We start from the raw sequence: 17,230 nt of genomic DNA, 5'->3' as shown, positions 1-17,230 counted from the left end.
GTGAAATCAAGGTGAAATCATGGTGAAAGCACTGAGAGATGGGATGAAATGCTGCAAACCACAGTAAACAGTAGAATGGTTAAACCTCCAAAATCCCAGGCGATTCATTCCAGCTCTGGAGCCTCTTAACTACAGTACACTGCAGCACCAGGACTGCAAATCAAGGTCAACAAACTCAGCGCAGACAGAAACGACTGAAGCTGGACAACGAAGAGAGCTCCTGTAGCTCAAGACTCTCGTTTGATTTTTTCTCCCAGTCCCCGTGTCGTATCATAATCCGAAAATGTTCTGATTTCCCACAAATCCCAGATTAAACCGTGTTGTTGGCACATCCAGTCCAGCGCATCCCCAGAGGAGGACAAGGCAGCACTCCATGGGAAATCCCAACTGACCGCAGGAGACAGAGGGGGCAGGGACTGGGAACGGATTCTCCATCCGGTTCGTGCAGGATGAGGTTTCCCAGCGGCGTCCCACGGAGACAAGAGCATTTGTATACGGATTCTACTCGGCCACAAACCACGCGAGAGCACATGCGAAAAGGTACGCAAGAACGTGGCACCTGAATTCTTCTGAAAAGGTCTGGAATGAATGTAGATCAGTGAAATGCGTCCTTGAAGCCCCCAGTCCATTAGAACAGCTGCCACACAGTTCCTGCAGCAGTGTCTCCTCCTGTACTGCAGCACCTGGCCAGTCTGAACTGGGGGGTTAGCTTAGGGGCTTAGGGGTGGAAATAAGAGTCTGGGACTGGAAAGGACACAGCACTATTGTGAAGCTTTCGGACAGAGTTAGGGATCAGGGAACATTGTGGATAGGGAGGGAGCCAGAGGAATGAGATCAGTGTGGAGCTATGGAGGCCTCTACTGTGATAAAAGGCGCTATACAGAAGCCGGAGCTGCCTCCACACGAAGCCCTCTTGACAACTAATTCTCCCTTTGCCACCCAACCCTCTCTCCTCCTCACAGCAAGAGAGCACAAACCAATGCGACAGAAACTCCCAAATTGCAGAGTAATTAATTCCCCACACCATTTCTTCCTACCAGCAATTATTTACTCCCTATTATTCAGTCTCAATATCCTGGAAAACTAATTAGGGCAAACAAAGCAGAGAGCGACAACAGTCAGCTTGATATCAGGACATCAGGTTTAAGGGCTCTGATGTTTACCCACGGGAATCCGTTTCCCGCAGGGAACAAGGTTCACCATCACACAGGCTACAAGCTCTTTGGCGTCTGACAGGAGAGCTCTCAGTGATGTCCCTGCGAGCCTGTGGGCACCGCTGCCCAGAAAGCACAGATCTAGGACAGACTCTGTTCACTGCAACAACCCAACACCGATACCCCCTCACCCACCACGTACCACCACCACTTAGCACCCTTTCCTGCTGTACCAGCTCACAGCTGCGCACATCTGCACACGGATTCATTCCCCAGTCGCAGTCCGCTAAGGACAGCCCCAACCTGGACAGGTGCTGTCTGGACTGTGCAGGCCAGCCCATTTCCGGAGGGATAAAATCTCACAGTGGCAGGGCTGAAGAGGTGGCAGAGGGGTAGCCTGGAGATGGGAGGAAGAGGGAGATGGAGAGGAGCAGCCTGGAGCTGGGAGGGAGAGGGAAAAGGAGAGGAGCAGCCTGGAGCTGGGAAGGAGAGGGAGAAGGAGAGGAGCAGCCTAGAGCTGGGTGGGAGAGGAGCAGCCTGGAGCTGGTGAGACAGACTGCCACAGCCAGGCAGTTTTCAGAGCCGGGTCTGTGCCAGCCCCAAAATAAAACACCACTTGTTGTGCCAGTTGGCAGCCTAGGTATTTGCTAGAAAAGATTTCCAGCCCTTTATTTTTAGCCCTAAGTGAGAAGTCCATTAGGAGAGCTCTGGGACAGCGGGGGTGGACTCAACAAAGGAGGGGCAGTGGAGCGTGGGAAATTCGTACACGGACGCAGGGCCTCATGCAGAGTGATGCTGTGTTAATGCCCAACAGCTAGGGGCTCACCTCTCTGAGCTACCTGCCTTTCTGACTGAGCTGCAGTGGTTCATCACCCGCACCGCAGCCTGCAGCCCTTAGGTTCTCAAAGAGCTTCTCACACCCCTGACCCCGAATCGCTGAGGTAGGTCAGTCCTTTAAACCTCAGACAGATCATAACTGCAGCATGAAAGAAGGAATTATTTATTTTATACATTGCGGTCATATTCAGAACACATGTAAAATGACACAATGTGATGGAGTCGGATTCAACAGGGTGCTGCCTGAGCACCGGCAGAGCGCTTCTTATTCCTGCGTGGCGTGCCGGTGTGTAGTCTTCAGGGAAGGTGACTCTTCTCCGGTTGTTGAGAGAATCGTTTCTTAATGAGAAGAATGAATCCTCTCGTAGCTGAGAGCCATCAGTTGTGTAGCCGGCTTGGGATCACATTCGGTCTCGGCTTGATCGGCATCTGCGGGCGCATGGGGATCAGCAGCCCTGATTAGCCGCCCGTCTGGAAGCTGCCCATCCCCACGCGCCGCGGTGAGGGGAGTGCAGTGCGAGGTGTGTGCGAGGATTTACTATCAAATAAAATTGGGCATGTCTCACGCCCCAGGAAGGGCTCTAGCACCCCCAGTGTGTGTGTGTGTGTGTGTGTGTGTGTGTGTGTGTGTGTGTGTGGAAAAGGAGAGGAGCAGCCTGGAGCTGGGAGGGAGAGGGATAAGGAGAGGAACAGCCTGGGGTCAGGGCTCTCTCCTCTCCGCTGAGAGAGCGGCCATGCTGGGGCAGTGCCCGGCTCACTCTCTCCGGGCCAGTAATGGGAAACTGCGGCACAAAACGAGCAGCCCTGGAACAAAACTGGCAGTAAATTATTCACGGGGCTTTAAACTCACACCGCATTCCTGCTCACAGCTGAGAGAGGGAGCCGGCCAGCTCCTGCAGAGAGGCAGAGATATCCTGGGATCTCGGACAGAGAGGGCAGAAAGAACAATGAAGAGAAGGTCCGATACCAAGGAGGGAGTGAAGTCTCCCTCCTTTTGGACTTGGGAATCCAATTTCTCTCCTTCTTTCCGACTCGGATCCACTGTTCACTTCATGACATTTCTTCCTTCAGGGGGAGCAGTAACCTGTCCCACTGTCCCCGCCCCAGAGACGCAAGACAGCTCTTAGTTTATTAGTGGGCTGCCTTGGCTGCCACTGTTTCCCCTTTCTCCTGCAGGGCACGGGGACCAAACCTACACGGGTTTGGGCTGGGTCCAGTCCGCCAAGACCATGTGTCCGGCCAGCGGTGCGACTGTATTGGTCTCGCCCGCACCTCCACCTCTATCCAATCGCAGAGCCCCTCGCCGATGATGTCATAGACCCAGTCTGAGAGGGAAGTGACTCCGCAAGGCCTGCGTGCACACTTCCTCCCAGCTCCTCCCACACACTTCGGAGCACCGTCAGCTGCTGAGCCACCGCTGGTCTACCTAACTGCCTAACTGGGTAATGGCATCAGCAGGAGATTTTTTTAACCTAGTAATAAATGGGTGGCACAGTGGTCAGCATTGCTACCTCGCAGTGTTGGGGTCCTGGGTTCATTTCCTGGGGTGCTATCGGCGTGGAGCTTGCATGTTCTTCCAACGGCACAGCAGTTTAGTTGAAGGCAATGCAAATGTCTTGTGACTACTCGCCTTATTCAGTCTTTTCTACCAGTTCAAGCCTCAAGTTCTTCAAGTTCCTCATTTTCTAACACCTGTAGCACAAGCCCTGTGTTTTGCTGACATGATGTTAAAAATAGTTTTAGTTTCACGCTAAAAACCACTAAGCAAGCCTGATCTCAAAGCAAGGAGCTACAAAGGGAAGTGGCTTCATTGTAGCCAAGGTACAGAAATAGAGCACTCATACAGAGAGCTGTGGACTGTTGCTCATGTATTGAATGAGGTGTCCAGACAATGTTCTTTTCAATAGAAGAGTGATTTATACAGTACCTAAAAATTATAACTATTGTATTTCTTAAATAATTTAATAATGCTAAAAAACATGCCGTAATCAAAAGGCAAGGAGTAATATTTACTCAGTCGACATCTAATCACGGTGCAATAACTGTCAATTGCATTTGAAAGGAATGGATATCATCGCAAAATACCAGAACAAAGCAGTACAGCACTAGGTGATGGCTGTGCCAAGTGTATAAATACTTCATGGTATGTGTGGTGCCCTTGAAGGACAGCTAAGTCAATCTGAGTTGGTGAAGAACCTGGCTCAAGGGGGGCTGGGGGGACAGCTGTGCCTCCCCCCAACCAGGACTGAAGACCACAACCGTCCAGCCAGGCGTCCAGAACGGCGCCCACAGCTCCCGAGATGATGTCACCACGGAGTCAAAAGCTCTGTGTGAACAGGGACGGGTTTAGCCTCGCCATCAGCAGCGCTGTCATAACAGCCTCAACCTTGATTCTGCACATCTTTAAAACAAAGGGCAACACGGGGTCACTTCACAAGAGGCCGAGAAGAACATTTTGACTTGACCCGTTCCGATCTTAACTGCATTCTGCCTACGGGACACAGTGACCTCCTGCTCACGAGCGACAGGACGTTCACATCCGATACCGTCTGAACCCCGCCTCACCTTCACACAGCCATCAACACCCCTATAACCGGCACAGAAGCACTTCGTCGCGCAGCGAAGAGGGGTTTCAGTGCTGTCTGAAGCCAACTGCAGGCACAAAACGAGGGCTAGAGGGCACCACGATCAGGGGCCACCTCTATGGGCGTGGTGCCCAAACACATCACTCCCCAACCGCGTAGCCGTGTGATCCACTCCAGGTTCTCCGAGCTGCAGGGCCCTTGCGTACAGGCCGACACCAGCTGCACAAAGCAGGAAGGAGAGCGGCAAAATCTGACAAGCGGCCCCATCCCTGCCTCATCAGTGCAATCAGTACAAGAGCCTGCAGCTGGGGCTCACAAGCGCTGTGATCAGTTCACAGACACTTCCATGTGCCGCAACACCCCCCCCCTCCCCCCACGTCAACAGAGCCCTGGACAACAGGACCCGGGTGCGACGTCTCTTCTGAAGGCCGGAGCGCCAGGAGGCTCGGCACCTGGGGGCGCAGGGGCGACGGCAGAGCAAACCCCAAAACGGATCGAGGCTGCGACGCAACGGGAGTCTCCCAGGCTACCTGCCTGGGATCCCAAGGGATCAGCTCCACTTGCTCCGTCAGCAGAAACCGAGCGGAGGGCTAGGAATGCGAGACCGGCGGCCAAGAGACACAGGCGAAACTCAACACCAGTGGGGGGGCGCTCAGTGAGCCAGCCCTGTAATCTTCAGGAGGATTTGGGGTTTCGGGTTTAACCGGCACGGTCTCCCATCCCCCGCCCGTGACAGCCCAGGTATCTCCTTGGGGGCAGGAAACGCCCCCCCAGATTCTCCGCCCGTCCCGACGCAGGCCAGGCGGATCCCCACGTCCTGCGGGATATGGGAAAATCCCTCCCTCCCATTCCCCACAACACTCCAGCCACCGCTCTCATCCCGGGAAACAGGACCTGCTCCACACACAGGGATTCACTGGGAGCTTGTTTTCCGTTTTGCTTAAACTCTCAAAGGTGGGCAGCATCTGAACTTATTCTCAGGATTTTTCTCTTTCGTACTGATTCCTCTAGCTCGGTGACATTTCTATATTTTTATCCACATGCAGGCAGCTGTGCAGTCAGAAAGCACCTCAGAGAGCAGAGGTTTTGTGAAGGCTGTCACTCCCACCCGATCCCCACCTCCTCCCCCTCCCCCCTCGCAGTAAATCTCTACAGCGGCTGGCTCTCCTACCAGAACGCTGGCAGTCATGTCAACACAGCACAGGAATGGAAAAACCAACAGCCACACACACTCCGAGCACAGAACAGAGGCTGCTGCTCCACCCAGCCTGTCAGCAGGTTACTCTGCCTGCTGCATGACTCAGGCAGACTGGCTGGTCTCGCACAGAGCAGTGTGACTCACCTGAGCAGGCGCAGCTCAGAGCACGTAGCTCCAAGGCGGTAAACAACATCCTGGCACAGAGCACTGCAGCAAGCCAGGTGCGAATTACAGTACACTGCAGCTGGCTAAAGAATAATACACTACATGATAGCACAGAACACTGAAGAGTTAATGGGGCTAACATTTCAAATGTACATGCTACAGTACAGACCAGCTCAGCAATTCAGGGCAACAGTTGCAATGTAGACTGAACTACGGAACTTGAGTGTGTGATAGTACACAACATCACAGCCTAGTACAACAGTGGTACAGTTCACTGCTATTTATACTCAATTACAGGGAAACAGAGTACTGTGAGAGCAGAAAGCACTGCAGTCAAGCACAGTAGTCAGAGCCGGTACACTGTGATTAATATTTTGCTGCAGGAGGACACAGTATTGTAAAAGTGAAACACTGCAACAAAGCATAGCAGTATGAGACAGCACAGTGACTTATACTAAACTGCAGGAGAGTACAGTATAGTGTGATAGTGCAGTATATCACAGCGTAGTACAGTAGTGATACAGTTCACTGAAATTCACACTCAATTACAGGAAAGCAGAGTACTGTGAGAGTGGAGAGCACTGCGGTCAAGCGACAGCACAGTGACTTATAGCACACTGCAGGAGAGTACAGTATTGTGAGGGAGTACAGAACATCACAGCCTAGTACAGCAGTGTCAGACAGTACGCTGCACTCTCACGCACAGTCGCCCCACTGGGACAAAGGCTTCTTTGTTCCAGGAATTTTGCGGATGTTCCAGCTTCTCCACTCTCTCCGTCACACACACTCATCAATAATCAGTACAATAACAGTCCGACTCAACAGGAGCACCTGGGTTAAGAGGAGAGATTCCACTTGAAGGAACTTCATTCACAATACAAGGGCCCAATAGACAAAGACCTGGCTCCACACGCAGGGAGCAGCTTGTCTAGTTTTTTTAGATGTTGAAATAATGGAAAGCTTTTATTCCGCCAGTAACTGCAGGGAGTTCCTAACAGGGATGACAGCTCGGTACAAGAAATCTGGCCAGGTAACTCTGCAGTTTCCACGGGAGTTTTACTGCACTCCTACTGCACATCTGCACTGCTGCAGGGCCCAGCATTCCCATCATGCTTCAGGGTGCGCAGCCAGTTATGTAACGATCACAACCACGCGGATAAATCTGACTGTTTTCGCCAGCAGAGACAGCTGGGAGATGTATCGATCAGTGCTCGCGAGCTTTAAGATAATTCTGGTTATTTATACGAGAGCACTCCCTAAAACCCAGAAGACATATCTGGCTCCCAACTTACCAGCGAGCCAGCGGGTATAAAGTTAATCTGCAGTATCTCGCTTAATCTTCACGGTCACTACCCAAATGGTTCAGGTGTGTAGCTGCGTCAGCATGCGTAGACTGCAAAGGAAAGAGTAATAGGTTTATTCCATTTCTGAAAAGAAAACCCCCACCCAGATAAGGCTCCACAGCCGAAGCGTTGTCTTTTCAGCATGGAATAAACTTTACTTGTTCCTTTACCATCTCAATGGCACTTCTAGTGCTGCGATTACAGCCGCTGCTGTTAACGATAACAGACAAATCTACAGCAGCAGACCCCTCCCTCAGACCTCGCGCCCCCTGACCGTTTCCAAAGCGCCTCTGCAGGAAACAGCACAGCGGCGGCGCGACCGAGCGCGGCTCTTCCGGGCTCGCGGTGCGGTGGGGGGGCGGAGGTGCCCACCAAGAGGCCGACAAGTCCGGCGCTGCCCTGAGCTGGGCTCTCTCGCCACAACACTGCTGCCACGGCAAGAGCCAGGACCACAGTAGCAATATCTCCAGGGTCAGAGCGGCTGCCTTGTACCCAGGCCGCGCATTCATTTCCTCTTCCTTTGGGGGCTTTCCCCCCCAGAATCCCACACTGCCGCTGTGTCCGAACCCTTAGGAATCGCCACTTTTGTTAATGGTGACGCACACGCGCCCAGCTTGGAATCGCCGCCTGTCCAGTTGGAGGCCCAGGAAGCAGGACGCGCCCTCCTGTCGATGTCACCGCGGGCGACAGGTCCGGCAGCCGCTGTTCGGCTGAGCGCTGGGAAGATCCTGGCCAATCCCCTCCTGACCCCGCCTGCGGCCCGGCTCTGCCACCTGGCCTCGCCACAGGTAGGTAGGGACGTGACCCAGGGACAAACCAGCCACATCCGTGCCGTCAGGGTCGAGAGTCACCCTCTTCCTGGCTGAGCCCGATTCTCTAACACCCTGGCTCACTGCCGCACCCCTCCCTGCAGCACCGAGGCAGCAAATGGCAGAGGTAAGGCCTCCCTCGCTCAGAACACTGCTAGCAGAAAGGAACCCTGTTAGGGTGGCATTACACAGACATGCCAGTACACAAAAGCACACAGCCCCCACTCCTCAGTCTCTCTCACACACAGCCATAACCTCCCCCAGCCTCTGATGTCAGCACTCCTAACCGTTGGAAAGGCAGCAGCTGGCCGGCTGCCAGGGAAGCCTAGAGCACAGAACACACCCCGAGCCCGGCTCCACGTTCTCAGCTCTGCAGCCCACAGAAACAGGCTCTGCCGAGATCTTCAACCACTGGCCTTCGAAAGGGGAGAGAACAAAATCGCAACGCAGTCCAACACCACCAGCAGCCCCTGCTCTGCTGCTCACATGGAGGAGGTAAGGCAAGCGCCGACGGCTTATTCATTCAACCTCACTCTGATGTCAGCACTGATCCGTAACCCGTTCATTTCCTCTCCGCCTCTTCCAATTCAGGAAGGGCCGGGGGAGCCGGAGCCTATCCTGGGAAGAGACAGGCGCAAGGCGGGGTACACCCTGAATGGGACACCAGTCCATCTCGGGGCACACGGATTCAAACACACCACAGCAAACCTTCCCAGAAGTCAATAGACCTACCAGCATGTCTTTGGACTGTGGGAGTAAACCAGAGCACCCAGAGGAAACTCACGCAAACTCCACACAGACAGTACCCCCAGTGCAGGAACTGAACCCAGGAGCAGCACTGAGAGGCAGCAATGCTGACCACTGTGCCACTGTGTCTCCTGCCTGGTCCACCGGCAGCACCTGCTTCTGGCTCAAGGTAATGATCCTACAAGAACAATACAAACCTGAGGCAGATCTCAGTACAGGGCAGTAGGAATTAAGAGGCCCCTTGTATCCCTCTGAGGCGTCTGGAGTGGGCGACACAGACCGGCCTAGTCTAGTCTGTGACAGCACTGTTGGGGGATTTTGTTTCCTTCCCCGTCATCCCAACCGCCCCCCCCCCACCCCTCGGGCGCGCCCCCAGGACGAACACTGTAGTTCCGTGTTGGCGCTTGTGCAATTTCACAGGCATCTCGAGTTTCCCCGAGAGCCGGCTGTCAAAAGTGGGTCACTGTGACACAGGGTTGGGCTCCTCATCAAGACACTCAGGGTCAAGTTTCCAGACGTCGATCAGGGCGAATCATTACGTCAGGAGGGGGGGTGGGGGGCAGTTCAGACCAGGCCCGTGGAGTTCAACGGAACCCCCCCTGCTGTGGCTGCTGATCACAGACAGGGCTGCCCTGAACACTCGCTTCACAGCACGCCAGACGGGCGGACGACGACACTCCGACTGAGCGACAGCAGCTGTGCGGGGGGAGAAGTCTCGAAGACAGTCATTGCACCAACTTCCATGACAATAAAAACCACCACTCGAGGCAGCAATCTCATGGCCTGCCTCTCTCTCTCTCTCTTGAGGCCCGCCCGCACGCCTCGGAGATCTGGCACCCAGCAGGAGCCTGGCGGACAGGCGCAGCGACTGCCCTCGCTCTCCCCTGACCCAGCGTGGCCCCCCCCGCGGCGACCACACACACGCCGCAGGGCGGGGGGGGGGCTCGCTCTCCTCCACCAGGATTAAACACACACAGCGGAGAGGCGCGACGTGAGGGTCAAGGTCAGCGTATCTGGAAACTGCACCCCTTCAGAGTCACTCTCCAGATGAAGTCCCGCCACGCGGAAACCTTTGAACAGCCTCCTCCACGGGCAGAGACTCCCGCTGCAGAGCAGTCCCGATCCAGGCCCGACGTGACCAGCTGCAGGGCTGCTCCTGTACACAGGCCGGCACCGAGCCCGACTGCTTATTTTGAATACATTTGCTTAAAAAGAGCCGCCTCCCCCGGGATCTTTTCAAGAGTCGGCCAGCCTGGCGAGATCCTGGTGGCAACCAAACAGAGTACAATGGGCTGGAATGGGGGTCCCTGTCGCCTGGACACTTTCCTGTGCTCCTCTTCAACAGCAGCTATATCACCCTGAAACTCATGACTAGCAGCCCACTGAAGCTCAGCAGGTGTGAGCCTGGCCAGTACCTGGATGGGAGAGCTCCTGGGAAAGCTGAGGCTGCTGCTGGAAGAGGTGTTAGTGGGGCCTGTAGGGGGCGCTCTCCCTGTGGTTTGTGTGGGTCCTAGTGCCCCAGTATAGTGACAGGGACGCTATACTATAAAAAGGTGATGTCCTTCGGATGAGAATTAAAACCAAGGTCCTGACTCTGTGGTCATTAAAAATCCCAGAGTGTTTCTCAAAAAGTGTAGGGGTGTAACCCCGGTGCCCTGGCCAAATTTCCCATTGGCCAATCATGGCCTCCTAATAATCACCATCTATGAATTGGCTTCATTACTCTGCTCTCCTCCCCACTGAGAGCTGATGTGTGGTGAGCAGACTGGCGCGTCATCCAGGCGGGGCTGCACATGGGTGGTGGTGGAGGGGATCCCCATTACCTGTCCAGCGCTTTGAGTGGAGTGTGTAGAAAAGCACTGTGTCAGTGTCAGAAATTATTAGTTATTAAGCAGAACGGCTTTCGGTTTCTTTACCGCAGAGCCTCGCAGGTGGGAAAACCTGGAAATAACAGAGCTACTGCGCGCTGGGAGTCTTTACCCATCTCCCTGCGGATCGTTTGAAAGAGACATATCCATCAGCGCCAGTACCTTTTAGTGTTAATCATTCAGGCTCCCTTAAGAAGCGCAGGGAAGGCCACGTGGCCCCAGTCCAGGAGCCCTTATTAACAATTCACAAGCAGCAGGGCCCGGGAGCCCAGGGGCATTATGTAACCACAGAGTCACGTTTTGCCGTCATCTCACTGGGACAGGAGTCAGAGAACAGCATCCCGATAAGAAGCCAAAGAAAAACAGCCGAAGAAGCACTGGGGTTCCCCAGGACTCCAGATCCTAGGGATCAGTGTTTCAAAGAGAAAGACCGCGGAATTTCACTGGGGCTTCTGGAGGCCAACACCCGGGCTGTCCTTTCCCTGTGGATGCACGCAGAGTACCTGGAGCATAAGCCATGGTTCGTCTTCTCACAGTCAGCGGTCTCGCTTTGTCGAAATCAGCAGACACCTGTCGCCCTCCCGGAGCAGCAAGTCAGCAGAGCTCTGCCAAGCTGCCCCCCGACAAACATCACAAACACTCAAACCCTCCACATCCGCCAGCGTCGGCTTGTGTCGCTGAAAGCAGTACAGTACCTCATTTCTTCAGGGTGTGACGTCAATTAGCCCCTCTGCAACAGCTACAAGTGACTCCCCCAAAAAAGATGGCGCTATACATCAGGAACAAAAGTACCTCAGACGCCACTTTCAACAGCACAATCCAGCACAGACGGAGCACAAACGAACGAGATCGGTTTGATTCTCCTGCACCGTTCTGGGGGGTGAGAGACATCACATCCCCAATAAAATAAGGTGCTATCTCTCGCAGTTGAAAGAAGTACAAATGTTACTTTCAATGGCACAAACGGAGCGTTAAATAATATGGCTTCATTGTTTGTGTCACAGAGCTAGTCCACCAGATTTCTTGGCAGCCACAAGCAAGACGAACAGCTGAACAGCTCCTTCCTGTGCAAAACCTGACTTGGGCTCTCGAGCTCGTGGTGTCAGGATCCCTGACCTTGAAAACAAACAGCTATCCACCGGGTCACAGGACAAGAAAACAGAAAAAAAAAACAGATGCCGCACAGCCCTTTGAGTCAAAACCAGGACCAGTTGCAGAATGCGCCCTTGGGTGCAGTTTCATGTCCGTCCAGCAGGGCGGCAGTACGCAACTCCGGTGTCAGTGGTCCCTGCAGGTTTCCTGCCCACTCGAGGAGTTAAACGCGAGTCGACCACCCGTCTCAACTCTGCAGGCGTTGGAAACACAATGAAACCAGTAAAATACCTACAAAACCAGAGCTATGCACACCCCTCAACTCTGCAAACACTGGAGCAGGGCAATTCTATTCCTGGGGCAGAGCCTGGCCCCCACCTCCTACACAAGCGGTGAAAATAAGAGGAAACCAGCCCTGTGTGCAGAACCCCCACAGCCAAGCTTCACCATCACACATGCGTCTGTAACTGCGCGATGGCAACCTTCCGATAAGACTCCCGGCAGAGTCTGTTCCGTTCGGGAACGGGGTGCTTACACTCCCTCGGAACAAAAAGGGCAAATCCCAGGCCAGAGATGCAGCGGGAACTGAAAAGGCCAACGGCAACTTCTCTGCATTTACGCTGCGTCAAAGAATTTTGAATTGAAAGATGAGCCCTCTAAACAACAAAATTGACCGAGCAGAAGCGAAGGCCGTCTCCGAACGCCAGCGCTGCGATGCTGCTGCTGGCCGGCGTGCAGCATCTGCCGGGGATTTTCTGCGGTGTCGCCAGACTGCAGCCTCCAGACACCGCAGGATCACGGGAATCCCAGCTCTTGTCCGCTCGGGCTGAACATGAGCCGGGAATGTGGCGTGGCGGTGTTGACACTACAAAGAGCTGGCAGGAATCCGCCCTGCCACCCGCCCAGTCGGGATGTATCGGTACAGTGTGGACTGGCAGCTGTACAGGGATTTTGCACGCAGGCCAGCCAGCACTGCTGCAAGGATTTCTGCAGTTCTGGGAACTTTCTGTAGTTCAAGGAAAACTTACAGGGAAGATCTAAATTAGCTGCCCACACAGGCCAGGGCCAGATCCACTGCCGTGGAAGCCCAGCGTAACCTGAACCCGGGACAGAGCGCCGGGTTGTGGGGAACAAAGTGCCAGGTCACGCCGTGGGCGCAGAGTCGCCTCTCTCAACCGGCAGTCCAGGTGGGAGCTCTGCGACCACTGCCCGACAGCCGCATTAGCGGAGGGGGGGGGGGTTGAAGCTCACGTTTTATTCTATAACAGTGACACATTTCCCCTTAAAAAAACACAGCTCTGCTTTTAATCTGCGAAGCAACAGCGGTGGGCGCGCCCCCTGCGAGTCAGGGAGCAGCGGCATGAAACAGGATGGGAGGACTGACTCTGCGGAACGGGTCAGCAATTAGTCACCTGGGGAAACAAGAGCTCAAGAGCACCAGACACCAGAGCTCAGGGGGCGGCCAGCACCAGCTGATAGCTGCGCAACACTGCGGGGCCCCTCTTGCCAACAACTGGCAACAGACTCTTCCAGAAACACACACATCCTGCTTCCCTCGGGGATGAGGTAAGCCTCTGGACTTCAGCCGAGAGGCGGGAAATTAGGAATTTAATTTCGACTTCCCAGGCACGTGATATTTTAACATCTCACATTCTTAGGACAAGACTTATCTTTATCTGGTCATTCCTAAGCAATAACTGCAACTCTCAGACCCTCTCTCACCGAGCGGAGATACTTCAACACCAGCTCTCCCCACATCCGCGCCAGTCCAGGCTTCACCTTCACTCCCAGCTCGTTGACTAATTAACTGGCAATTAACGATGCCGTTAAGCCGCCGGATCTACAGAAGACAGGCGCCGGCACTGTGAAATCTCGGCACTGAAGTCATAATCCGGCCAATCTACGGCTCGTTTATGAATATCCCGGAGGAGCATGTTTTATATGGAATCGGCGCTGGGGAGAGGGGCTGGGAAGGTGATCTCACGCTGGTGGATGAAGACACTGGAGACACTGGAGCACCGCCGGAGACACACACTGTATTCTATTCTCCGAGCCTTTGTTTCTCAAAGTCTTGACATCCGCGGGCCGAGCGCCGGTGGCGATGTGACGCCGCGCGGTCCAAGTGAGCTGAAAGGCTCTCATTGTGTCGCGGCTGTAGCACAGAAGCAGGCTGCTGCCCGGGGTGAGGGAGGGGGTAGTTGAGCAGGCCGGAGCAGAAAACGCTGAGCGGGCAATCTCTCTGCCCGGGCACGGCACACAGCGGCCGGACGGCGGGCTCAATATTGCAGGCACCTCTCCGGGGCACGCAATGAAATCCCAGCAGAACTCTCTTATCTGTGGCTGTTAAACTCTGGAAACTGACGGCCCTTCGTGAAACGCTGTTTTTTTATTTTGGGTGACGCCAATTGAACAATTTTCACCCACCACCCTCCCCCAACAACCACACTGAACTCTTCACACCGTCAGTCTCAGCCCACACAAGAAGCAGGCCGGTGTGTCCAGCACAGGGCACGGTGGCTCTTCTCGAAGAAGACGACAGATCTGAAGCCTTGATGCTTTGTCACAGCAGCGGGGCTGCCCGAGAGAGGCGGTTGTGTCTGTACACCACCCTGGGGGACACGCTGCTCCACTGCGCACACAGACACACCTTTTCTGAGGCTTTTCTACACAGACAGCGCAGAGCAAGCAGAACGAGTATTACATCCACTCAACCTCGCAGCGCTGGGGACCGGGTTCAATTCCTGAGGCGCTGTCTGTGTGGAGTTTGCATGTTCTCCTGTGTTCGTGTGGGGCTCATTTAGGTGCTCCAGTTTCCTCCCACAGTCCAAAGACATGATGGCGGTCTCTGGGAAAACTGGCCCTGGTGTGTGTATGTGTCCTGTGATGGACTGGCGTCCTATCCAGGGTGTACCCTGCCTTGTACCCGCTCCTTGCCGAGATAGGCTCCAGCTCCCCCGCAACCCTGTGCTGGACAAAGCGGAGTTGGAAATGGCTGAACGGATTACTGAATCCATCCAGAAAGATGCGGCTTCCTGGCGTGGCATCCCAGGAGACGGTCTTGACGGCTCCCCGGACACTAAGCAGGCAGACGTGCACACAGTGGCACAATGCAGAGACTCCGGTCAGGCTGGCCAGCTTGTCCCGGGAGGCGGAAGGAAACCGGGGGGCCCAAAGGAAAGCCACCCCACTCAAACGCAGGGCTGGGTGAAGAGGCACATGCAAACTCCACACAGAGTGCCCATCTGCTCTGACCCTCACCGGCCCTCTAGGGCTCCTGAACACCCCTGAGCTCGGGCTGGGAGCCAGCGAGTCTCTCGCCCGGCAAGGGCGACCCGAACCGTACCTGAAGGACAAACCCTCGCTTACGCCCTTCCGGATAAAGAACAAAACATTGTAAAAAACGAGGTTGGTGGAGGAGGAGGAGGCTGGTCTCTCTGCACCCCATCTCCCGCACCGCGCTGTCCAGGCCCGATCTGCTCCGCACTAAGGGTGCAGCGCCAGGCCCGGTCCGGACCGGACCGGACCGGACCGGCTCGTTTCGCGCAGACCTGACACGAGGGGGAGTCGTTGACGGGTGTCCCTCGCCCGAGACACGGCCTGAGCGACTCCCTCAGTTAGTCAGTCCGGAACCCACTATCCCGCAACACAAAAACTCCTTCGCACGCTGCTGTCCCTATCCCAGCACCCACGGGCCGCGGGGATAGTCGTGCATCGGCGACGAGACTGGAGCACACGCGAGAGCTCCGACCCACGCTGCCAGCAGACGGATCCGGGAGGTGACGTGGGTGCGACACACCTACAACACCCCCCCCCAACCCACCACCACCACCCGCCGTGCCAGCCCGCAAGACCTTCAAATCACAGGGTGGGGGGTAAAAGAAGGGGGGGATCCCAGATCCCAGATCCCACCCGCTTTCCCCGGTCCCGCAAGTTCAGGCACAAAGTTAGCGTAACGGCGGAGCCGTCCATCGCGCTGCCCGTAGCTGCGAGTTCGAAGCCAGCCGGGCCACGTTTGCAAGTCAAAACCGTCGACACGCCAGCCGGCAGCCGGGCCCGTCGCGAAACGACCCTCGAGAAACACGAACTGCCGATTATTAACGCGGCGGCCGGCGAAAGCCCACGAAAACGACCTCGGCTGCGAATAATAAAGAGACGAGATAATCTACCCACAGCCGAACAGCGGAAAGTTAATGCGGCGTCTGGCACAGCGCAGGTTGCCGTTTACACCGCAGACAGGGGTCTTGCGAGAAGCCTCAATCACATTGTAATATTTTAGTATTAATATTTCGAACAACACAGGTTACTTGAGAGCAATCTGGGGGGATAAGAGGCGTTCGCAAGCTCAAGGGGCCAGGATAATTAAAAATGAGTACGGCACAGTACCGTGCAGTAACTCTGTAACTTTGTGTGTCAGTTTATACATTTATTTACAACAGCGAGACCAAATCCGACTCGCTGTGTACGTTAGTGTCACCCCGCTTCACCAAACGACCCGGATTCCTTATAAACAAAACACGAATCAATACAAAAAACTGTCAAGGCGAAACAAAAGCGACGTCGGGGAAGACACCGTTAGACATCCCTGCCGAGACACAGGGGCGCTTGTCGGGTCGGGAATGTGTCCGGTTTGGCTCCTACCTTCCGACAGCTCCAGGTCCAGTTCGGCCAGCTGGTCCTTCACGTCTTTGGGCAGAGCAGAGAGATCCACACCGCGGTCCGCCATCCCCCTTCCACGGATACCGACAACACTCACGCCCGTCACAAACAATAATTAAACACGGCAAAAAAAAACAAAAAAAAACACGCTAGGAAAAAAAATGATGACAGAAGTCCTTTCTTCACGACGCGGAACGGGAATTAAAAGCCATCCGTGCACCTAGTCTCGCTCCGCCATACTGAGAGAGCAACTCGCCAGCGACTCCCGTCACGTGACCGCCGCCTGCCCGGCCGCTCGGTGCTGCCCCCTGGCGGCCCCGGAGGGTTCAGCGCGCTTTCTCGCCATCCCCCTTCTCTTCGCCGCACGGCCGAAATAATAGGAACCACACGACGCGACCCCACGTCGCCTCCCGCCGGTTGAACGAATAAACCCTCTCGGTGCGTGGCTGAATCGGAGAATGAGACAGATTTCCGTCACCTTCTCTGCCCAGCTTGCAGGTTTATCGCCCCCGACTACCATGACCACAGCCTTGCGTGAAAGGACTTGTCCAAAGCAGCCCTGGTCTTCATCCTCTGGTTGTTGCTGCAACTGAGATTTCAGTTTTCTATTTGAGAGGGATATTTGCATTTGTTTTCAGTTCTTAAAAGGCGAAATAGGATGCGTCATTATTGCCAGTTTCAGAAGCAGAAACATTTCAACCTGCAAAACGAAGCAATCGTGTCACTATATCGGACATGCCCTTTTTGTTGACGTATGACCCTCCTAAAGGTGTGCG

General features: G+C 54.8%; 1 protein-coding gene across 2 annotated transcripts in view; it reads right to left on the bottom strand.

The window, feature by feature from the left end:
• Nucleotides 1-16,721, bottom strand: part of LOC148841400 (disco-interacting protein 2 homolog B-A) — a 65,346-nt gene extending 48,625 nt beyond the window's left edge. The window contains exon 1 of one of the 2 annotated variants that reach the window (XM_088918021.1): nt 16,437-16,721. In XM_088918021.1, coding sequence (XP_088774147.1) covers nt 16,437-16,521 — 85 coding nt within the window. In that variant the 5' untranslated portion in view covers nt 16,522-16,721. The remainder of the gene's footprint in view (nt 1-16,436) is intronic. The other variant, XM_088918022.1, reaches the window with a different exon arrangement.
• Between the last annotated feature and the right edge of the window lie 509 nt (nt 16,722-17,230).

The sequence above is a fragment of the Atractosteus spatula genome, chromosome 1 (assembly GCF_055471065.1).
Source record: "Atractosteus spatula isolate fAtrSpa1 chromosome 1, fAtrSpa1.hap1, whole genome shotgun sequence".
Classification (NCBI taxonomy): domain Eukaryota; kingdom Metazoa; phylum Chordata; class Actinopteri; order Semionotiformes; family Lepisosteidae; genus Atractosteus; species Atractosteus spatula.
Note: the sequence above shows the minus strand (reverse complement) of the source record. Positions and strands in the feature narration are given on the sequence as shown.